Source organism: Phascolarctos cinereus, unplaced genomic scaffold, assembly GCF_003287225.1.
Source record: "Phascolarctos cinereus isolate Bilbo 61053 unplaced genomic scaffold, phaCin_HiC Scaffold_726;HRSCAF=1367, whole genome shotgun sequence".
Taxonomy (NCBI): Eukaryota; Metazoa; Chordata; class Mammalia; order Diprotodontia; family Phascolarctidae; genus Phascolarctos; species Phascolarctos cinereus.
The window spans coordinates 226,637,684-226,658,680 of record NW_027556098.1 but is presented as its reverse complement, the minus strand read 5'-3'; the positions used below and the strand labels follow the sequence as shown (position 1 = coordinate 226,658,680).

Genomic DNA, 20,997 nt, shown 5'->3' with positions numbered 1-20,997 from the left:
CATTACTGCTAAACCTGGCTTTTTACACAAGGGAATTGTGTACCCTAGCCTATTCCCAGTTTGCTTACAGATGCATATTGGCACCACCTTTAAAAACTAGTCATTTAAAAAATCTAAATGCAATATAACATAAATGGAATGATTTGTACTTAACATGTTGAACAGTGGTGTAGCACATGCATAAATCATAAAACTGGAAGTAGATTTGAAGATTTTTTTTTCTATGCCCTCCCCATAGTGTAGTCATACAATACCATCTATGCCAAATTACAGTGGGGGGGGAAGAGAAGGAGGGGGAAGAGCTTATTTGGTGACTCTAGATTTGAGTTTGGTATCAGCTTCCAAGGTTTGTTTAAATAAATGGTTTAAATGGAATAGGTTTGACATGTATATGTGTTGATTACTTGAAAAGTACAAAAATTCAATCCATATACCAAAAATAAGTAGCATATTTTCCCCTTTAGATTCCAGAACTTAAAATGCTTTGGATATGAAGCTGAAATCTGTTGCCATTTTTATTTCAACCTCTATTTCTCTCTGAAATTTGTCAAAATTTATCCTAAAGCAAGTGACCTCTTATATGTACTGAAGAAATATATCACCTCTTCTGCTTATAACTGTTAATTAAACTTCTCTGCTACAGCATATTTTCCTCCAAGTTACCCAGCACACTTGTTTTATGTATTTACTATCAAGCACTTGAATAGTTATTTTCTTAATTATAATTCTGAACCACCCGTCCTCCCTCCTTCTCCTTATCCTCCCTACTCCCCAGCCCCAAGAGCCAGGCACCCTCTCTTGCAGTTAAGTGCTTATAGCTGAAATTCTTAGGAATATGAACAGTGTGAAATGTCTGGTAAAAGGAGGATATTTTCCCCCTGGACTCAAAGTCCACATTCTGACTGGTATGGCCAATTTTCATATTATTTTTACATAAATGCTAGACAAGCATGTCTGTGTTTCAAGCAAGGGCTGTGGAGATGAGAATGGATAGGAAGTATAGGGGTGGGGGTAGGGCAGAGAAAAGGGGCAATTCTATGCTCCTGTGTTTATTATCATAAAATTAATGCAGAAAAACAAATGTGTAGCCCACATCAAGGGGTGGTGGTGGTTCTAATTTGACAAATCAAAAAGCATTTTCTATCATCCTCCCTCCCCACTTGAATCATAAGCTTTTCCTGGTGTACTGGATGTGGAGGTGGGGGCTTTAGCATGGAGAAAGGGGCTGAAAAACAGGCATTATATGTTGAAGATATTTGAAAATATTTTGAGGAAGGGAATGGTTTGAGGAAAAGAGGAGAGGAAATCTGATTAAACAAAACAAAGTGCTTTGTTGGCTTAAGGATGATATGATAGTTATGGTCAATATCAGAAGAGTTGCAAGTGCAGGCATCATTTCTATTAGCTTTGTGGCAGAAAGGTAAACACTGGATTGTATTGTGGATTAAAACAATAAGGAATCCCATACCTCCCCTGCTTTCAAGGCCGTGCTAATCGGGTGTAATTTTTAATGAACACTAGCTGCTTGGTACTCATTCAAGACATTTCATTAGGAGGTTATTCATTTAAAATAAACGTTTCAACCATATCAAGCTGTAACCTTTCTTGAAATGTAAATGAATGGTTTAAATGAGAAGATTAATAAAGAGGGGATGTTCCAATTCCAAGCATGGCATGCTATGTATTTTTAAATTTGTCTATGCCAGATGCTGTCAGTCAGAACAAAAAACTGTCCAAGCAGACAATCTGTGCGTCTGAATGTTGATCATGCTGGAAAGTAAAAGGGGGAGGGGGGAGAGTGTGTCAAGGATTCATGGTCCTTCATCTTTGCAGTAGAGCAAACACGTCTCTCAGTATAGCGACAGACAGCTGCTTCCACTTTCTAATGTGCCCTAACTTAGATCACTGAAAGAATTGTCAGCACTCAGAGAAACACACAAAGATAACACAGCCAGCTGCCATGAAGGGGGAAAACAGCACAGCTCAGAAGAAATGGGATTTGTTCCATTTGCATGATGCTGGCTCCCTTGGGCCCCTTTCTTTCAAATCCAAAGCACAAAAGACAACACTTAACATATTTGCTTAAAGATGACAACCTCATGTTGATTTCATTTGGATGAAACAGTGTCAGGATTACAGATATAAGAATATATTATATCTGTAACAGAGACTGACAAATGTATCCATCAGTGAAACTGTCTGATTCATCTGCTTATACAGCCATTTTACCATCCCAAGGGTGCCATCTAAGTAGTAACTTTAGAAGACTGAAGGTCTAATTTTATTACACCACATTTCAACCTACTAAACAATATTATTTCTAAAATAGATCATTTTTATTGGAAGTCTCCCTGATGAAAAATCCAGTAGACACCAGAGAATTTATGAACTGTATGGGTACTTTGAACTCAATATACTGCCCATTTTAAGCAACTTTCTTGATATACAGTCAAAACCCAGTATCAAAAAAGTGAAAGTAAGTTTAAATGTGTGTAGAGAACATAGATGAGATAGCTATACCTTTATGTGCTCAGATACATCTAAATGTAAAACTATAGGTATCACATATATGTTGCTTTACCTGGTCCATTTAAACAACTTCTTTGTCTGTTAACTGCTTATGACTACTCTGAGTTTCCTTACTATTGCATTCACATGTCAGTAGGAATTCTGCGATTAATTGCCTGTTGATACATTGTGGATACCCACTCAATCTGATTTTTATTTTATGTATTCTTCCAACAATTTATAAGGAGGAACGATTTAAAACTTAAGGGAAGAGCCACTAGTAATTACAATGTACTAGAGTTTAGAAACTGATACAAAGTGAAATATACGTATATCTACAAAGCTGCAATGTGTAAGGCTATATTAAATGCTCCCTCACACACACACACTACCACTCCCATTTCTAACAAAAATAAAAATAAAAATAAAAGTCTCCGAACGTTCAAAAAATGTGGGCCCAAGTTTATTACTCTGTTTTACATTGGGTGAGGAAGGGGATGAGTGGAAGAGGTCTCCTATTTTTCTCTTAAGCAATTATGTAATGAAACATTAGTTCTAAGTGATGCTTTGTCCGAGGAACTCTAAACTGCTTGTTGCTATTTACTGGCAACAGTGTAATTCACTAGATTGGAGTTGTTTTGTAAAATAGCTTAACTGCAGTATATGAAATTTCACCACAGCAGATGGTTACCAATCACTATTTTCAATTTGTTTAGTTTCAAGTAAGAGAAGGGAAAACTGGGTGTAGGGATAAAAAAAAATAAAACCAGACTGCTTGATAAACCTAACAAATGCCAGAAGATGAAATACTATATATGCTCCCCACCCATCCAAGTATAACTTTTTATTTCATAATACAAGACTAAACAATTGTTCTGGTCTAGGGATAAGAGATTTTCTTTTCTTTTCTTTTTTAATCTTGAAAGGAAATTGACATTTGAAGACCAATTTACTGGTTTCTTTGGTTATTCTAAAATCTTCCAAGATTTGGACTCTTAAAAACTGATCAAAGTTTTTAGTAGCAACTTATTATATCTATCCATGTTTTCCTATCGTTCAAGTTGAAATCACTCTTTTCCTTTAAGTGGTTCAGTCAGCCAAATGAAAATGGAGAAAAGGAACCATTTATGGAAAAGTACACGTGCACAGAAAATTAAGCTGTAAATATCTGGGCTGGGCCATTATTGGAATCTGGGAACATCTGGGGCTACAAGAAAAAGCCAAGCCCCATTTCCACAATGTCCAGGTAATTGCTTATATGATTTATACCTTACTGTTTCTATTAAAAAAAAGTCTTTAAAAAGAAACATTTGTAGGATCAATCCCACAATAAAAACTGGCCTCCATTTTTATTTGTGCAAAATCTAAAAGAAGCTACTTTCCTTCAAGGGCAGAGATCAGGAATGTCTAAATCCCAGACAAAGACAGAACTTTAAAAAGGGTGTGGCTAGTGAATTACAAATATATAATTATATATCAAATATAAGTATATGTAATTACAAATATATTATATATGCACACACACATATATGGGATATGTGTATATGCCTTTTAAGCATACTTTAAATTTTAAAATATATGAGATTTATAAATTTGTGACACTTTCAGATTAGCTATTTTAGTAATAAAGCTTTCCATATCCACAGCTAATTCCAACTTCAATTCCAGTGTGCTTTGTGGATGCATGTGCATACATACACACACACATACACACACATATGCACAAACACACATATATATGTATATAGGCATGTACACACATGCACATACACATATACACACACTCAGACAAATGGATCTCAGTTCAAATTCTGCCTCTAATACATTCTGATTTTGTGACCCTGGGCATGTCACCTCCAAGCAACTCTCTAAGATTAGAAGTTGCAGAGTAAAGAAATATAATATCCACAAAGAATGAAGAGATATTGTATCCATAGAGCACATTGAACATTTGAATATTACCACCTAACATGAAATAAATTTTATTCTGTTATCACGGCAGGAGTGAGGGGAAGGTTGCTGGTGAATTCATCAGCAGAGAAAACTTACTCCATGGAAGGAAACTTCCCTCACCAATGCAGACCAGCAATTAAGTTGTGGCTTCCAATCTTAAAGAGTTGTGTGGGTGTGATTTACCCAGGGTAACAAAGTTGGTATGTGTTAAAGGCAGAACTTGAACTAAGATCCTGCTTGACATCAAATCTGAATTTCATTCCATCATGCAAGGTAATGAAGAAAAAACTAATACAAAGGCATATAGATTTTCTTCATTTGGTTGAACTACCCCACCCCCCACCCAACCCCAGAATAAAATCTAAATCAGCTCACTTTTACATGAGTCTCCCAAATGGATAGATGGTTTTGGTTAATTAATTTGACTATTTTAAAAAATGAATTGATAAGTACTTAACTGTCTTCACAAAAATAATCAGGTTTTTGGTTTTGGTTTTGGGTTTTTTTTGGGGGGTTGTTTTTTTTTCAGTGGGGGGTATCATTTAGCTTATTAATCTTCAACACAAACCACAAAGATGGGGAAATTGTGGGCCAAGCAGAAGGTGAATATAATTTGTAAGAATAGTAAAGATAGCTATTTTTACTTTAAAATAGGAATAAGGACTGCACCTATCATATTATTTAGTATGAAAACTCTCCCTACTAATGCAGAACAGCAACTTAAGAGTCTTGCAGTATCTCCTAGAGTCAAGGTGTTAAAAAAAAAAAGTGGCCCATGTAACCCACAACATTGTCAAGTACAGATTGAACCGGATTAAAATCAATTTGGGAAATAGTTAACAAAATAAATAAAAATACATTAAAAGATAGATTATGTCAATATGTGGTTTTCTAAGTTGAAATACATCCTTCAGGGATCCTGATATTTGGTTTAGTGGGCCCCAAGTCTATTTGAGTTTGATCCCACTGGCCTAAAGCATTCTGAGATTAGGCGCTTTGCTCAGGATCCTAGCTAGGAGCAGAAGAAGGGCTTGAAACTATGTCTTGTTGGCTCTCTTGAGGACAACTCTCTAGCCACTATGTTTCACTGCCTCTCATCCACAAAAAGTTATAAACTATTATCATAAACATTATAGAAAACAAATAATCTCCTATCACCCTGCATCTGCTCATTTACGTATTGATAATATAGTTAGTATTGTGAATACATTAGAAGGCTAGTTATACAGCAGCCAATTCTAGATTTAATTACTGATAGAAGTTGATCATCGGCTTGTAGTGTAGGCTATAATTTTTACCATTTTGTCAACTTACCTTCTACTACTGCTGTGGATTGTACAATTCTGTTTGATGGGAGGACTGAAGAAATGTGTATCCTCTTTATCAGAATACCTGAATGGTCCCCGTCAGTGTGAAAGCCCTACTAGGACATTTTTCCTCCATCAAACTTCAAATCCTGAAACCACAGTTTCCATAAACAATTGTACTTTGAGGGACATGTCCTTAGCTTCTAACCATGAGATAAATATTTTAAATTTGGATTGTAACGGGCATCTTTTCCAAAAATAACTTCAGTCTTATGAAAATCTGCTCATATTTCACCAAGCATGACTTTTTTTACATTAGTTCCAATGCTTTTCAGAAAACAAACAAAAAGTTTGGATGTCAAAGAATCAATTTAAATTGACTTGCTATACACATGCTATGAAATAAACTAGGGTATCTTTTTCCTTAGGGGATGAGGAGGGGGATATTTCTTTCAAATTTACCTATTCTTTATTCTGCCATCAACAAATAATACTCTTTCCTTCCTTGTTGTTAAGGCTCTTTGTAGAACTTCAAATGTGAAGTTGAATAGATGTATTCTCATGCAATTATTGAAGCTAAATTTGTCTATCATAACTCACTTCACCTAATATCTTTGTGATAATCTGGAGGCCTGGGTTCAACCATCAGTAACTAGATATTTTTATCTTATACATGTAGTATACAAGCTTAAGTTGAATTTCAATATGAAGTAGTAAGATGACATCCAGAACTGTTTCAGCTTTGAAGTGTCCAAATTGAAGAAAAACTAGCAAACTTTCAGTAAAGTGGGCTGTGTTTGTAAAAGCGTTGACAATAGCGTTCCCCTAAGCCCAGTACCCAGGTCACTTCATGAAGTAACATCCCAAAGTACTTTTCTCTTGTACATCTTGGATTTTGAAAAGCAAACCCTTTAACAGAAACCCTATACAGTACTGTTGACTAACTCATTATCATCTTAAACATTTGACCAAACCTCATTTCCCTTATCGAATTCTATAAAGCTATTTACTGCAGCACTCATGACAGATTTAAGAAAGAAACTAACTGACCATTCCACAAGCACACAAAACAGACTAGTAAAGCAATTGAACTTAATAGAAGGAAAGGTCATTGGGTGTGACCCCAGCTAAATTGTTTACTACCCAGTATTTAATAAAAAATTAAATTAGCAGAGTTAGCTACCAAATATGGAACAAAAAGTTCCAATTAAAAATGTCAGCCATAGACATCTATAAACTATAGAGTCAATGAAAGTGATATCTATTACATATACACAAACTTCTCTGTAGCTCCTTGTGAATTTTTAAATGCAGAGGGAAGTATATTTTGGAATATTTCCTCAGAAAGCCAATGATTATTTTTAATGTATTAAAAGCACAAGTCAAAGCAAAATGACTTGGACCCTTCTGGTAAAGATGCACATAGCATCTTTTCTGAAGATTTTTGGGAAAGAGTTAGGACATTTCTTCTTTCTAGAATGGTTTGAATTCAGACCGTCTTGGAGATATGGGGATATAATCAATGACCTCAAATTCTCTTCTAGGTGTAGGATTTCAAACATGAAACTATTTTTTTTCCAGGGAAGTGTTGGCAACTAATTGATTATGCTTAGAATGTGGAGATTCCATTTTTCAAACTGTGAAAGGATATAAATCTTATCTTTAATTTCTCTCTCTCTCTCTCTCTCTCTCTCTCTCTCTCTCTCTCTCTCTCTTTTGGGTAATGGAATTAACATCTCAATTTTTACTATAAGAATTAGAAATTGTGACCAAATAAAAATTCCTAAAGTCTGATAAAAGATTATGACAAGTCACAATTTACACACATACATACATATATATGTATATGAGTATGCATATTTATACATACATACATACACACATAACAGGTAGGGATCTCTTAGAGATAAAATGGATTAACTCAGTGATGTTCACCAACTATAGTGGTATACACATTTCTTGTTCATTTATTTAATAAATAGCCCCTGTTCTTCATAGAAACAGGAGAGGACCAAATTGGTTTGGGACTAATAGTTTTTAAGCTAACTTCCTTGTTCCCCAAACTAAATTTAAGAGATATGAAAATAAACAAAAACTTTAGATGTATTAGCAGCCTCTAATGAAGGCAGAAGCAATTCATGTTAACCTTCTGTATTATGTAGACTTTATGTGTGTGGATAGATTTCTTTCTTCATCATTACCAACATGTGTTTACTCAGTGTCTACTGTATGTTCACAGTTTTCTCAAGGCTATCAATTCACATACATCTAGGCTATTGATACCTTCAAAACCAGGAGTAATTATCTTAAAAAAGAAAAAGGAAAAGAAAAGACATTTAACAACATCGTGAAATGTGCAAGCTTTTTGCTTAAATTATTCTCTGGACAACAGAGGATCCTATTGCAGGATCCACAGTGCATCAACATCGTTAAGCTAGGACTTGAATCATCCATTTCCACCACAAATAAATCTTTGTGACTACAATTGTAACAAACTTTCTTTCCCAAGAAAGATAGCCTTGTTGACTTTTTCTATGATTGTCTTCTCTATCGCCTTAACAACTACACTTTTGGGAACAGTGTGGGAGAGGAAAGGGGAGAAACTGAAAAAGGTTAAAATCCATTTAAGGACAAGTGTATTTTTATATCATGATCATGAGAAGGGAGAACACATACTTTTATTCACGTCAACAGATTAATATCACAATATTATGGGTGGAAAACCATCAAAACTTTGCCTATCTTATTTTTGCTTTGAAAAAGAAAATAGAATGTTAATTAGTTCTCACTTTAATGCTGCATATTAGAAAATATTCACTAGTCATTAATTTCTTGCGAGCAATGAATCTGCACAAAAAGTTGTTCATATATAGGTTTAATAGGAAGACTACAGTCACAAAGACCTTTTTAAAGAAATGGTTTTTTTATTTCCTTTTAATTTAGTTTTTTTCCCCTCCATTTATTATTTTACAGTGATTTCTTGCCAACCAGTCTCTCTCTCACTTATATAGCAAAATATCTACTTAATTAATTCAGATTATCTACCTGTGAGTTTAATATTATATATCCTCAAGTGAAATGAGATTTTCCAGATGATCAAAAAAGAATAACAGACAGACAGATAGGAGTTATATAGGAGTCAGGGGGAGCAGGGTAGAAAGGAAGGAGAGGAGACACTGTAAAGAAAAAAATAGAAAAGAAAAAGACTTTTTACCATTAGTACTTGGCTCATGGTTAGTAGAAAGTGATTGATATAAAATGTGAAAAAAGATATAAAAGAGTATGCAAGTGTATGTCCTTATAACAATTAACTAATCATCAGTTCTTCTAGGTAATGAACATACTTGGTGTGTTTGATTGACTTTTGAGGGGAAATAATTATACTTGTAGTAAAGATGTACAGCCTCTTTACAAATACATTGTTAGAATATGCTACACTGTAGTCATCAGCTATCCTTCAAAAACATCACCACTAAACGATCGTGGCCTTCGAATTCATGACATCACTTGGGTTCAATACTTCTGTTATACATAAAACACAATACTCATTGAGGAGCTTACTAAAGGGGTGTACAGCATATGAAACAGTACACACAATTAAATTTTCCAAGTACTTCAGTAGCTTAAATTTCAGTTGTAAGCATTTCCCTAAGAATCCCTCAAGGTAGTGCCCCACTTCCTCCCCAGTAGAGTACATTCTGTATTATTTGGAAATTGGATTGACCTATAATAAAATAAAGTGAGATGAAACTACTATGAACCAAGAAATAGGCTCAACATTTTGCTGTGTTTTAGTTGCCATATCAAATAGAGTTTAAAATGAAATCAAGAACACACAAGGAAAAATTCACCAAAATATATTCAAGTCCAATGCAGATGTGTAGAACTACAGTCCACTCATTACAGCATAAAGAAACAGATTTTAATTTTACATATCAATTTGCTTCAAATTTCATTTTTACATGGAAAAAGTTACTTTTCATCCCTAAGAGAAATACACACACACACACACACACACACATACACACATGTGTGTAGAAATATATACTTATGTATGACCATACATATGTATAGTCACGTTTTAAACTGTCAGTCTTGTTTAAAATCAGGGAATCATTGCCACTTGTATGCCACATATACTATCTTTAAGATCCTCCAATACAAAATGAAAGGAAGAAAGAAGGAAGAAAAGAAATGCTTTTTAATTATTTTTAAGAACATGAAAGTAAACTACCTGATATAACACAAATAAATACACATAATCAGATTAATCAGCATGAGAAGAATTAGATGAAACATGGTTCTCACAGTAAAAAGCAACATTCTACTTGAACTTTTTTTTTTTAACCACCTCCATGCATGGCAGAAAGAATAGATTTTTGGATACTTCTATCTAAAATTCCAAAATCAGTGTCTTTTTTTCCATCCCTTCAAGATTATCTAACAAGGATCCCAAAGTCTACCTTAAACTATGTCAGTGCTCCCCCCAAGTTGATTAGTTGATGAACCTTTGGTGGAACATAATATGTAATTATAGAAAAATTTTGCAGCCGCACTGTGGGCACTGATAAAAACATATGCCAACAAAACCCTCAACTTGTAAACTCTTCCAACTGGATGTAAAATTGACTCTAGGTTTGTGAGAAATTAATTTAAAGTCAGTACTAATATATCTACTTTTAAGCAAGTAAAAAATAGCTTTGGAGACTTATTTAAGAAGTTGTCTAAGTGTTTTTCATTAAGTGCTGGTAAGAATGTATTATGAGTCAGATTTAAAAGTCATAAATGTGTTATACTTCTTTCACTTTGCATGAATATAATTTTTCATTTTCCAGGAATGGATACATTTTTCTAACTCTAACCTCTTTAACCTAATTACTTGTACAGAAACACCAAAAGCTTCCCAGATGCTGTTACTTCAAATAAAATATATCCTTGTAAAATATATGTAAGTATATTACATTAGATAACAAAAATTAGAAGAGGCATTATCCCAAGACTCTCCCTTACAACTATGAAAAATATTGGCAGGACAATCTGTTACTATTTGAGATTAATGTGATTATAGCCATATTTTTGATAATCTACAAATTTAAATTCAAAAGTATTGATAACTATTAAGTTAAAGAGAATTTTAATCCAGTTTTAAAAGTCTTTCCAATTATATTTGCATCACTGAAAACTAGTCATAATTGAAATGTTTCAACCTCAAGAGATTTTTTTAATCATCCAAAATGTTCTCATAACCACTCTTGTATTGCAAAGACCTGAACCTTAAATAAAAGGATCGACTGTCTTGCATTTATTTTTCAATTATATAAAACTACTAGAAGCAATATAAAATATCCCTTTTTAATTTCAGGGTGAGGATGAGGAAGAGATAGGCCATTTGGGAGAATAGGACACACCCACATTAGGCATGTCAACATACAAATTTCCTCATCCAAGATGTCTCATTAGGATGTTTATAAAAATAAATATTTTCATATGTAAATGCTTAATTGTAAAGGCTTTGTGTGGAGAAGATTGAAACCACATGATTAAACTATTTTTTCAGGATCTGTGCTTTTAGCTGAAAGACAGCCTACCTAGTTCAGTTTATAGAGAATCAAACTCTGAATCTGAGACTAGGGGACTCAACTCTCAGCACTGTTCTTCTTCCTTTTTTTGTGTGGAGGGAGGTAAAAAAAGATGTTTTATTGTCCACACAAAAGGATTCTTAGGAGGGAAGTGCTTCGTAAACTATGAAATCCTATATAAATGGGAGTTAGAATTATCATTAAACAGAAATTTTGAGAAACGTCTGAATTTCACTTCTTTAAAAAGTGCCATAAAACAGTTTTCTATTTAAGGCTCAATGGAATCACTTTGCAGGATCAATTACTGAGCCTAAGAGTATGCTATCACAATGACTAATAATTTTAACAGGTAGGTATTTTCCAGCTCTCCAGTTGTTCTTTTTATTTTAACTTTTGTGTATAAAGTGAAAGTGTGATGGTATGTAGGTATGTGTGTGTTAGTTCAACGGTTGGAGGGTTTTCTTTTTTCTTAGATGATCCCATATATAGCATGTGGCCCACAAATTCCAACAACAAGGGATTCAAAATAGGTTCAATTCTGTTCCTTCTCCGAAACAATCTTTTAAGTGCCTGAATACTGGGTGACATAAAAGGATAAGAGTTACTTTTCTGTGGTCTTTTGATATGTCTCTTCATGGTAGAGCCATCCATGAGTGATGGGAGAAATATCTTTTGAAAATAAATGGTGCAACTTCAAGTGTATTCAGATACATCCTTCCTGAATCTTCTAACATGTCTCAGTTTTTATTTGAAAAGGCCAGTTGATTTAAAATTTTGTTTTAGGGATCACAATGTGATATTTTATATCACCCAGTAACCAGGAAGCTTATTCTCTAAGCATACACTACAAATGTTGCTCTCCGTATGTCAACATAGGAGGCTGAAAGTAATAAGATTGGGGGATGGGGGGAGCACAATGCATAGCAAAAAGAAGGTTAAGGTATTGTCATCCCAGATTCTAACAAACTAAGTTCACACTTTGAATATGACATACTGAAAGGTTAATGTTACTGCATAGAACAGTTACTTTTCATCTATAAGCATTACTGTCACCGCACATTTATATAGCACTGTCAGTTCCCAACAGTCAAAATATCATACTGATACTATTATAATGGAGTAATTATTTTTTTTTTGTTTTCCCCTGTTCTTCTCCTTTACTGTCATTCAATAACATAAAAGAATGGCTAGGGTTTTTTTTTCAGATGAAAGATATGTATTTTAGCATGAATTATATACACCAATGATGAAGTGGTGTATATGTAGGGGGATGTGACAGGTGGAAAATAAGAGAAGTGTCTCTACTGAATTACAAGACATCATCACTGAAATATTTGCTTTTCTTTCACCATACATATATGTGTATATTATGGCTTTTAGTTATATAGCTGCAATCAAAAAAAAAATAGCTGAAGAAAATGCTACTTACTCAAAGCAATACTTGAACAAAAATTCACCTGACAGTTCAGAAAACACCAGGAAGGAATAACTTTAGGGAAAACAAATACCTTAGTTGTCACTTTACAAATATGGAAATAGTCCAGGAGCCCTAATGGTCTATTTTACCATGGATATTCTTGCTCAACTTCCAATTATTATATATGGGACAGAGGCACATGAGATGACTGTAGCCATCCCAAAGACTAAACATGACACCTAGCGTAATGTCTCGCACAGAGTTGACATATAATAAATGCTCATAATTAACACAATAACATTTTAAAAGATGGTGGTTAATAACAGATGGATAATAAGAAGGTTAGTAAAACAAAATGTAGCCACTAATTCATGCGGTACAAGACTACCAGGCCTAGCCATTTTGAATTTTAATGCCCCCCCAAAAAGAAAATTCAATCACCAAAATAAGCACAGAATACTAATTTCTGGGAAAAAAATTGCTGTTGTTTACATTCATTAAAAAATGCATCTAGTTTGTGAAAATTTTCTGAACCAGAGAAAAATAATATTTTTAAATAAAAAGATGTTACCTTTTTTTCCTAAAAATGTCCCCAACTAGAATATCACAAATATTCTAGAAGAGGTACAAATTCTGAGGAAAGTGGGTATCGAAGACAGTACTACCATGTTAAGACAACTAAGACATTTCAGACATTATGTTGCTGAAATATTTTTTTTAAAGCATACCATTGTGAATTCTACCAAAGCTGTGAATTTTTAAGAGAAACATTAGTCATTAGCAGTGATTTCAGTAGAATCCTATAGTCATTTGAATAAACATGCATATAATGTATCCACTAGAAGCAATTGCTCCTGGCTTAAAAAAAAAAGGAAGGAAGGAAGGAAGAAAAGAAAAGAATTTTTAAAGTCACTCTAGCCAACTAAGCCATTGGATGGAAATATGTTGGCTTATTCCTGTAACATGGTAGCAATGAGTAAAATAAAAACTTTTCACCTAATGTTTTCTACCTTATAAAATGTACCCCATTATTCTGTTGTATTATTTTAAGGAAGGTTTGCATGCACTAGAGAACTATCATGTGAAAGTTACATTAAGTATAAAGATAGCTAATCCTTTCTCTAATGATATTACCAAACGTGTCAGATCTATAAAGTAAATCCAGCTGAATTAAAATCTCATGAGAGTTTAATGTTGCCAAGCATGGTGTTATTGTAATTTTACCATAGTATAATGTTAATCAACTTCATCAACATATCGACAATAAGGCAAAGTGATGATATGCATCAAATAAAATTGTGTAAACATCATAAGCATTTGCAATGGTTGTTACATCCCTTATTCACTGCCTTTTCCATTTTATCTATCCTTAGTCCCACAAATGTCAACAGGTATATTAGTATAGAATGCATTCATACTGAGGAAAAGCATTCATTCAAATGTAGTATTGCTCCAAGGATGCACCATATCCACCCTGCTATCAATTTGCCTGAAACTTATTTACTTGCAAAGTTTATTCAGACCCTATCCATAGGTACCCTTTATTTTAACAATCAAAATTCTATTTCAATCCAAACTATACTTTCCAATAAGGAAAGTTGGGACACTTGATAACATCAATAATAATCAGAAATCATTTTGCAACAGCTGACACTTAATGCCTAAAACTTCTATCCCAAATAGTCAATGATAAGCCTTTTTAAACAGAAATAACAAATATGTCTTTAAAAAATCAAACTATAAAAACTTCTTTTACATAAGAGACATTTTAGTTATTATCTTTTAATCAACCTTAAAAATTAATTACACTTGCTGTTGCTAAATTGTCCTTGCTGAAATATTGTGGTTATTTATTTATTTAGTTAGTTAGTTTTGTAGTTAAAACACTAGATAATCTTAGGAATTTCAATCTGTCAAATAGTGGTGCCTAACAAGTCAGAATAATTTTAACACAATTTTCATGGAGATTTACAACCCTTCCTAGGATCCATTCAAAAAGTAATAAGGAAAAGTGGCACCAGAATAAAACTGTCTTATCAGAAAATTATTGCACTATTTTCTGTGTATCATTTGTCGAGGTTGGTCTAACAGCAACTTAGTTGAGTTGGGGGAGAGCAACAAAACAAAACAAGAGATGTGCTGATTAATCAAGTCTTATCGATTAGCAGCATGCTTCAATACTTCACATAAATGTCTGCAGAACAATTTCTCCCAATCACAAAATCAATAAATCAATGCAAAATCCTGGTAATTAAATTTATCAACTCTACATCAATAAATCTGGCACTTTATGAAAGTATTATGTGAAGTTTGTTCTCTTAAGAGATATATTGATCAGAGGCAAAGCGCCAAAATTTTCTATTAGAGCCAGGGATGCAGGTACAGACTAGAATGCTTCAAACAACATGACATACAATTGTTCAAATACACAGAGCTGTCTTCTTGATTTTGTACCATTAAAAGTGATTAACTTCATAGAACAGACTCATCATTCAATGAATATGAACATTCAAAATATATACAGGGAAACCCCAACTCAGCACGCTTTACAATAAGATGATAATTCAGAAATATAGAGCATGTTAGCCAAGGTTAGATATCTTCCTCTATACTCAGGCAAGATTAGGTTGAGAAATTCTAAAAACTGCCAGCTAAAACCCCAAAGTCAAATAATTCAGCTTTCACAATGTTATTCATTTGTCTTTTCACATTACTAAAATGTTTAACTACTTCAGAAATACTGATTTGAACAATGCCAAATGACTACAAATTCTTGGAAGTGTTATCTATATTCACTTCCCTTTTTTTCCCTTTTCAGTTCATTATATAGCTATATAAGCTAAAAGTGAGCTATTGATGGTCTCTTCATATAAAAGGGCACACAACAGGAGTGTCTGCTTATAGAAATATTCCTTAAATGCCCGCTTACTTTAAAACATGAATAAAAATCTAATTTCTTGTTTATGTGAAAGGGAAAATTACCATATGAAGGGAAAGTTTCTGAACATACTTAAAATTTGAGTGCCTGTATGTTAGACTTAAGTATTACTAAAGGTAAAAAATGTGCATACACACATACAGAGAGATCAAGTACAGAATTAAGAATCTTGGGTGGTAATAGAAGGATGAAAACATACTCTATTTAAAAAAAATACACTAATAATCCAAATGAGAGCCTTTATCCCATGAGAAGGGAAGATTGAAAGTCAACTCATACAAATACCACTTACATATAGATGCTATGGTTCTTTCATTTTAGACATGATTAATTAGCAAGTAGTCCCCCCACCAAAACTCCCACCATGCTCTTTTTTGCCTGGCTGCAGAGATATCTAGATGTAATAACAAGTAGCTATCAGCAGTGTGAACTCCAGTGCCATTTATTTCAAGGAGAAAACGTCCAAAAGCTAATTCTACCAAGAGCTTCACTAATATCTTAGCTAAAAAACAGAGCAGGAGCCTTTAAACTCTTCAACAAAATGTTTTCATAACTTGAGTTTTTTAGGAACAATTTGGAAAAAAAGTTGAAACAGTACATGCAACTATTTCATACTTAAAAAGTGCATACCATGATTAATCTGACAAGTATACTCAATTTAAAGTGGCAAAGAACAAGCAATCTTAATGGCTTAAATGTGGCAAAACTCTTCCTTTATTATACAAATAAAGATGGATGTACTAAAGGACACTCAAATATAAGCTATACAGTGGAGAACATATTCCCCTCTGAAATACATCATACTTGTCATTAATATAACTGAGATAGTAATTAACATATGGGAATTAAAGAAAGAGGGAAAAGGAAATGGGAAGAATGTAAACTCGAATTACTGAAAGCATACTATTCCAAAATAGCTCAAGATAATTTAAGAATCACGTGAAAGTTGCTGTGCACAACTTTAAGCAGAAAACCTACTTAATGACACTAGGTATCTACTAGGTTTATTAAAAGTAAGCTTCAGTTCCTACATAGTGGGATCACTCCTGCACTCTAACTGCTACATCTTAAATATTTTTTTCACACAATAAAGTGCTAATAAATAGTTCTTGCAGGTTCTTAAAAATAGTTTTCTTCCTTCCTTTCTTTTTAAAGATTTCTACTGGTCTGGTCCTTTCTTGCTTTTTCAGTTTTTATAAATTTAGGATCAAAAAACATCAAAGCAGTTTCCACCTCGGACCTAACTTTTAGAGGATCAATGTGACAAGTCGCTGCCTGATAGATGTTTCTCTTGATAAACGACTTGTTCAAAAGAGACATTGTAGCTTTCATTTCCTGACCACAACACACTTTTAATTTGCAACAGCAGAGCTGCTAGAGAATAAGGACTTTCCCACTTTCCAGTCTTTTAGGTTTGTGGCTCTGGTTGATTTAGGCCACGTTTCTAAACCAAACACAAACTAAAAAAAAAAAACATAAAATAAAATAAAATCCAATTAAAAATGAAAGAAAAGTAATGGAATTGCTGTTTTGTCTCTATATTATGGACTTTCCCAGAATGCTAGTAGCTGATTATATAAATCCTAAGTGATGATCATCTGTATAGTGGTCATTGAAACACATGCAGATATAAACTTGGCTGCGCTTTAGTAGTAAGCAGAAATTCGAGGGAAATGCATATTTGAATCTGCAGCTAAGTGACATGGATTATATGATGGCCTAACCCCAACATGTTCTTTATATATTATTGTAATGATCATTATTACAACTACCCGGAAATCACATTTAACTATCAATACGGTGAACAGCCAAACCATCCAATTTCAGCTCTCAGCACATTGTCCAATCTCCGATTTAAAATTTATAAATGTAATATCCTCCTCATCACAAGCAGCAGCCCAATCTGCTCTGAATATATATTACAGCTTTAACATCACAGAGGGAAATCTCCCATCTGGCAATCTCATTCGCTCCAACAGCTCCGGGAGAAAAAGCTGTGCTCTCCCCTCCTTAAAACATTTCTCAGGGCAAATTATGTGCATTTAAAATAAACAGTCGTCTTATTGATCGCTTCAAAGTCAACAAGTTCCAAATGCAAAATTCAATCAAATTGTTCCTATTGTATAGGAGGTCTGCGCGTCTGTTTAGCTATATGGTCACCTATAGAGAGTCAAACTGGAAGAGCACGGCTTGCGCCGCTGCTCTTTGAATCCTTCCCCCTTCCTTGCATTCACATTTGCGTGGTGAGAGCAGTGACCAGGACCGCACTCCAGACCCCTAGCAGCTTTGCCCCATCCTTATTTCTTTTCTTTTTTAGGTGTGGATGGGGAACTGGAAGGGAGGTAGAGGCTGTGAGGAGATGGGAGAAGTGGTGGCAACAACAGTGGTTGAAAGTGAACATATCCTTTGGTTATGCAAAATACTTCAATATCTTTTGTTGTTGTTGTCCACTCAGTCTTACTTGGAGATCTGAAAGTGTACATTGTGTTTTGCAAAGAGTGCTATTGAAGTCCCCCTCGCTCCGTTTTATCTGACCTTTTTTTTTTTTGGTAGCGAAAGAGGAATGAGATATTTAAAATAAAGTCAATTCTGTGCCTATTTAATTGTCACATGTTCAAAGTAAAAAGCATTGACAGGAAGACAAGTACAACACAAGAAAAATATCACTTTGCTCATCATTAGTCATTAAAGATGTTAATCGGTCAAAATGTATTTTTGTTTACATGCAAACCGTATCCCTTCCACACACTCAGTACTGAACACACATTCAGAACCGATTATCCCATAGAATGAAATCATCTACAAAGTCAATAACATCAAGTTTCAAAAAGACAATAAGTTATATTTGAGTGTACACACATACATACATATATTTGTTCATTAGTAACCGTATTTCTCTATCTCCCCTCCCCCAAGTTTCTGAGTTTGGTTCATTTACATACCATTTGAGTTTAGTAGTGTTTATAGTGCATTACTAGTAACATGCAACTTTGAGATTACGGCTAAAATCAATAGAAGTGGACATAAGTAATCAAAAGCTGAAATGGCCAAATGAAAGCAAAATAAAAAAACATCGTAATAAATTAAGACATAAAAATATAAATTATTTATTTTGAGCATATGTTTTACATGCAAAATGCTCACTAGTTTTATCATGCTATTTCATTTGTCTTTCCTATTTAGATGCAAAGGAAGTAGATCCCAAAACTGACATACCATAAACACTGGTGCTACTGATCATTTCTTGCTGGCAGCACAAAAAGCTGAATTGGATTTCTCACAAGCAGGAATTCCAAAGGTTGCTTTTCATTAAAGCCACTTTTCCTCTCAGCTATCAAATGTCACTGCCTTGAAACGTGGGCCCTTTCGTCAGGTATTCATTTAACCTACATGCATATAATTAAGTGGGAAAGCAACATCAACAAAAAGGGGATCTCAGATCACAAGAGAAGAAAGAAAGGAAAAAAAGCACATGACCAGGAATGCAAGTCCATGTCAATTTCACTCACTCCCATTGAAACTAACAAGAGCTCCAGGGAGGATAGTAATAGGATCAGTGGATTGTATATACCATTAAATTATACATCTTTCTCTCCCGTTCCCAGCCAACAATACGCCCACCACGCTGTACCCCCTCCAAGATGATGTGCTTACATTTTACTGCAACAGATCCTCTGACATTTTCCCGTCCCCCCCAGCTAAGGGATTGTAATTTAACCTCAACTTTTTTTTTTCTCCAAGATTCTTATTTACACTTCTTATTTACTTAGAAGTTAGTTCCCGAAGAAAGTCTAGCCCCACCCTGTACGTCCACTTTCTTATTTTTTAAGTAAAGGAAAGAATAAGTAAATCCAATTAAGAGGAAACCGGGAATCTTGCAATCTCGAACTCTTAATCTCATACTATTGTTAGCAAAGATTAAGCAGCAAAAAAATATGCATTACAATGTTTTAGTGCTACTTTCTACATACGATTAGACAGTGGGTTGGCGTATTTAATATAAACGATTGCAAGTTAAATTAAATATTTACAGTACAAGTCGCCGGTCTCTTTTTATTGCAGGTCTCGGATATATTTAGATTAAAAAAATTTTTTTAACAGATAGTAAGAAACTACAAACATGGTCTTACCTGAATGTGTGGTTCAAGAACCCGATAGGTTAGAGTAGCATCGATCCGATGTGTTTGCTGATGAATGGGAGCTCGGGTTAAGTGAAGGTGCCTATGATTTGAAATCATTCCAAGTTTTTGAAGGGAAGACTGACTGCAGCCTCTGCCATGTTGGAATTTCAAACCCAAAACAGCTGCTTGGAAAGAGCCAGCATGCCAGAGGCTGGGCGCAGGCGCAGAGCGCCGCCGAGCCAAATTCAAATCACTTTCACACTAAGAGCCAAAGATCAGTTTTCAAAGGAGAGAGAGAGGGAGAAAGAGATCGAGAGAGGCTGAGAAGAGGGAGAGAGGAGAGCCAGACGAGACAGCGGGGCAGTGCTGAGAAAAGAGAGAAAGGGAGAGACAGGCAGAAGAGACAGAGGCAGTGGAGAGAGAGAGGGAGACAGAGGAGAGCCAACAGAGAGAGGGGGAGAAAGAGGAGGAGGGAGAGAGAGGGAGAGACACGCAAGAGATTCATGTGCAGGGAGAGCTCAATGGCTGAGCTGCACAGGGCCCTGGCTGCACGGGTCATGTTACATGGCTGGGGCTGCTGCGGCAGCACAGGAACGTGCAAACGCTGCCTGGAGGTGGCCAGGAGGTCATGATTAAGCGGGCGGGGAATCGAATCGTTTTTTCTGCTTCTCTCTCTTCCCTCCTTTCAGTCCCCAGGCATCCCAGTGAATGAGGGAAATACCTTGGGGAGGGGATCATCCTCTCTTTCCCTCCAATGCCGCCGTCCCAACCCCGTTGGTCAAAGGTCCCCCAGCTTTCCCCTCTTGGGCCACACGGGTGCCTCCAACTCCCCAGGCAGCAGCAGTGGCTGTCCTGAACCCACACCCCCACCCTCCCTGCGGCAGGGACACAGGGACAGTGTCTTCTCCATATCCCTGTACCAACAGCTGTGACCAGATTGCCCTCTACCCCCTTACACAAGCACACACACAAACACACACACTCACTCACTCCCACTCCACCGTCCTCCTTTCCCCCCGCCACTGCTCATCTTAATCCTTCCCCCATAGACCTGAGAAGACCTCGCCTGGGCCGGGGAACCTAGGTCCCCACCCACGCCTTGTCCCAAGCTCCCAACACCAATCAGAAAACAAATGACTCAGGCTTCAGAGAAGAAATAACTTCAGGGGGGATA

The 20,997-nt window shown here is 35.2% G+C and overlaps 1 protein-coding gene across 2 annotated transcripts in view; it reads right to left on the bottom strand.

Moving 5' to 3' along the window:
- The window catches only part of FIGN (fidgetin, microtubule severing factor), a 177,602-nt gene extending 157,037 nt beyond the window's left edge, over nt 1-20,565 (bottom strand). The window contains exons 1-2 of one of the 2 annotated variants that reach the window (XM_078146995.1): nt 19,833-20,565; nt 18,919-19,088 (exon numbers count right to left, since the gene is read on the bottom strand). Coding sequence is in view for 1 of the 2 variants with exons in the window: in XM_020976924.2 (XP_020832583.1) it covers nt 18,919-18,943 (25 nt within the window). In the remaining variant the exon portion in view is untranslated. The remainder of the gene's footprint in view (nt 1-18,918; nt 19,089-19,832) is intronic. The other variant, XM_020976924.2, reaches the window with a different exon arrangement.
- Between the last annotated feature and the right edge of the window lie 432 nt (nt 20,566-20,997).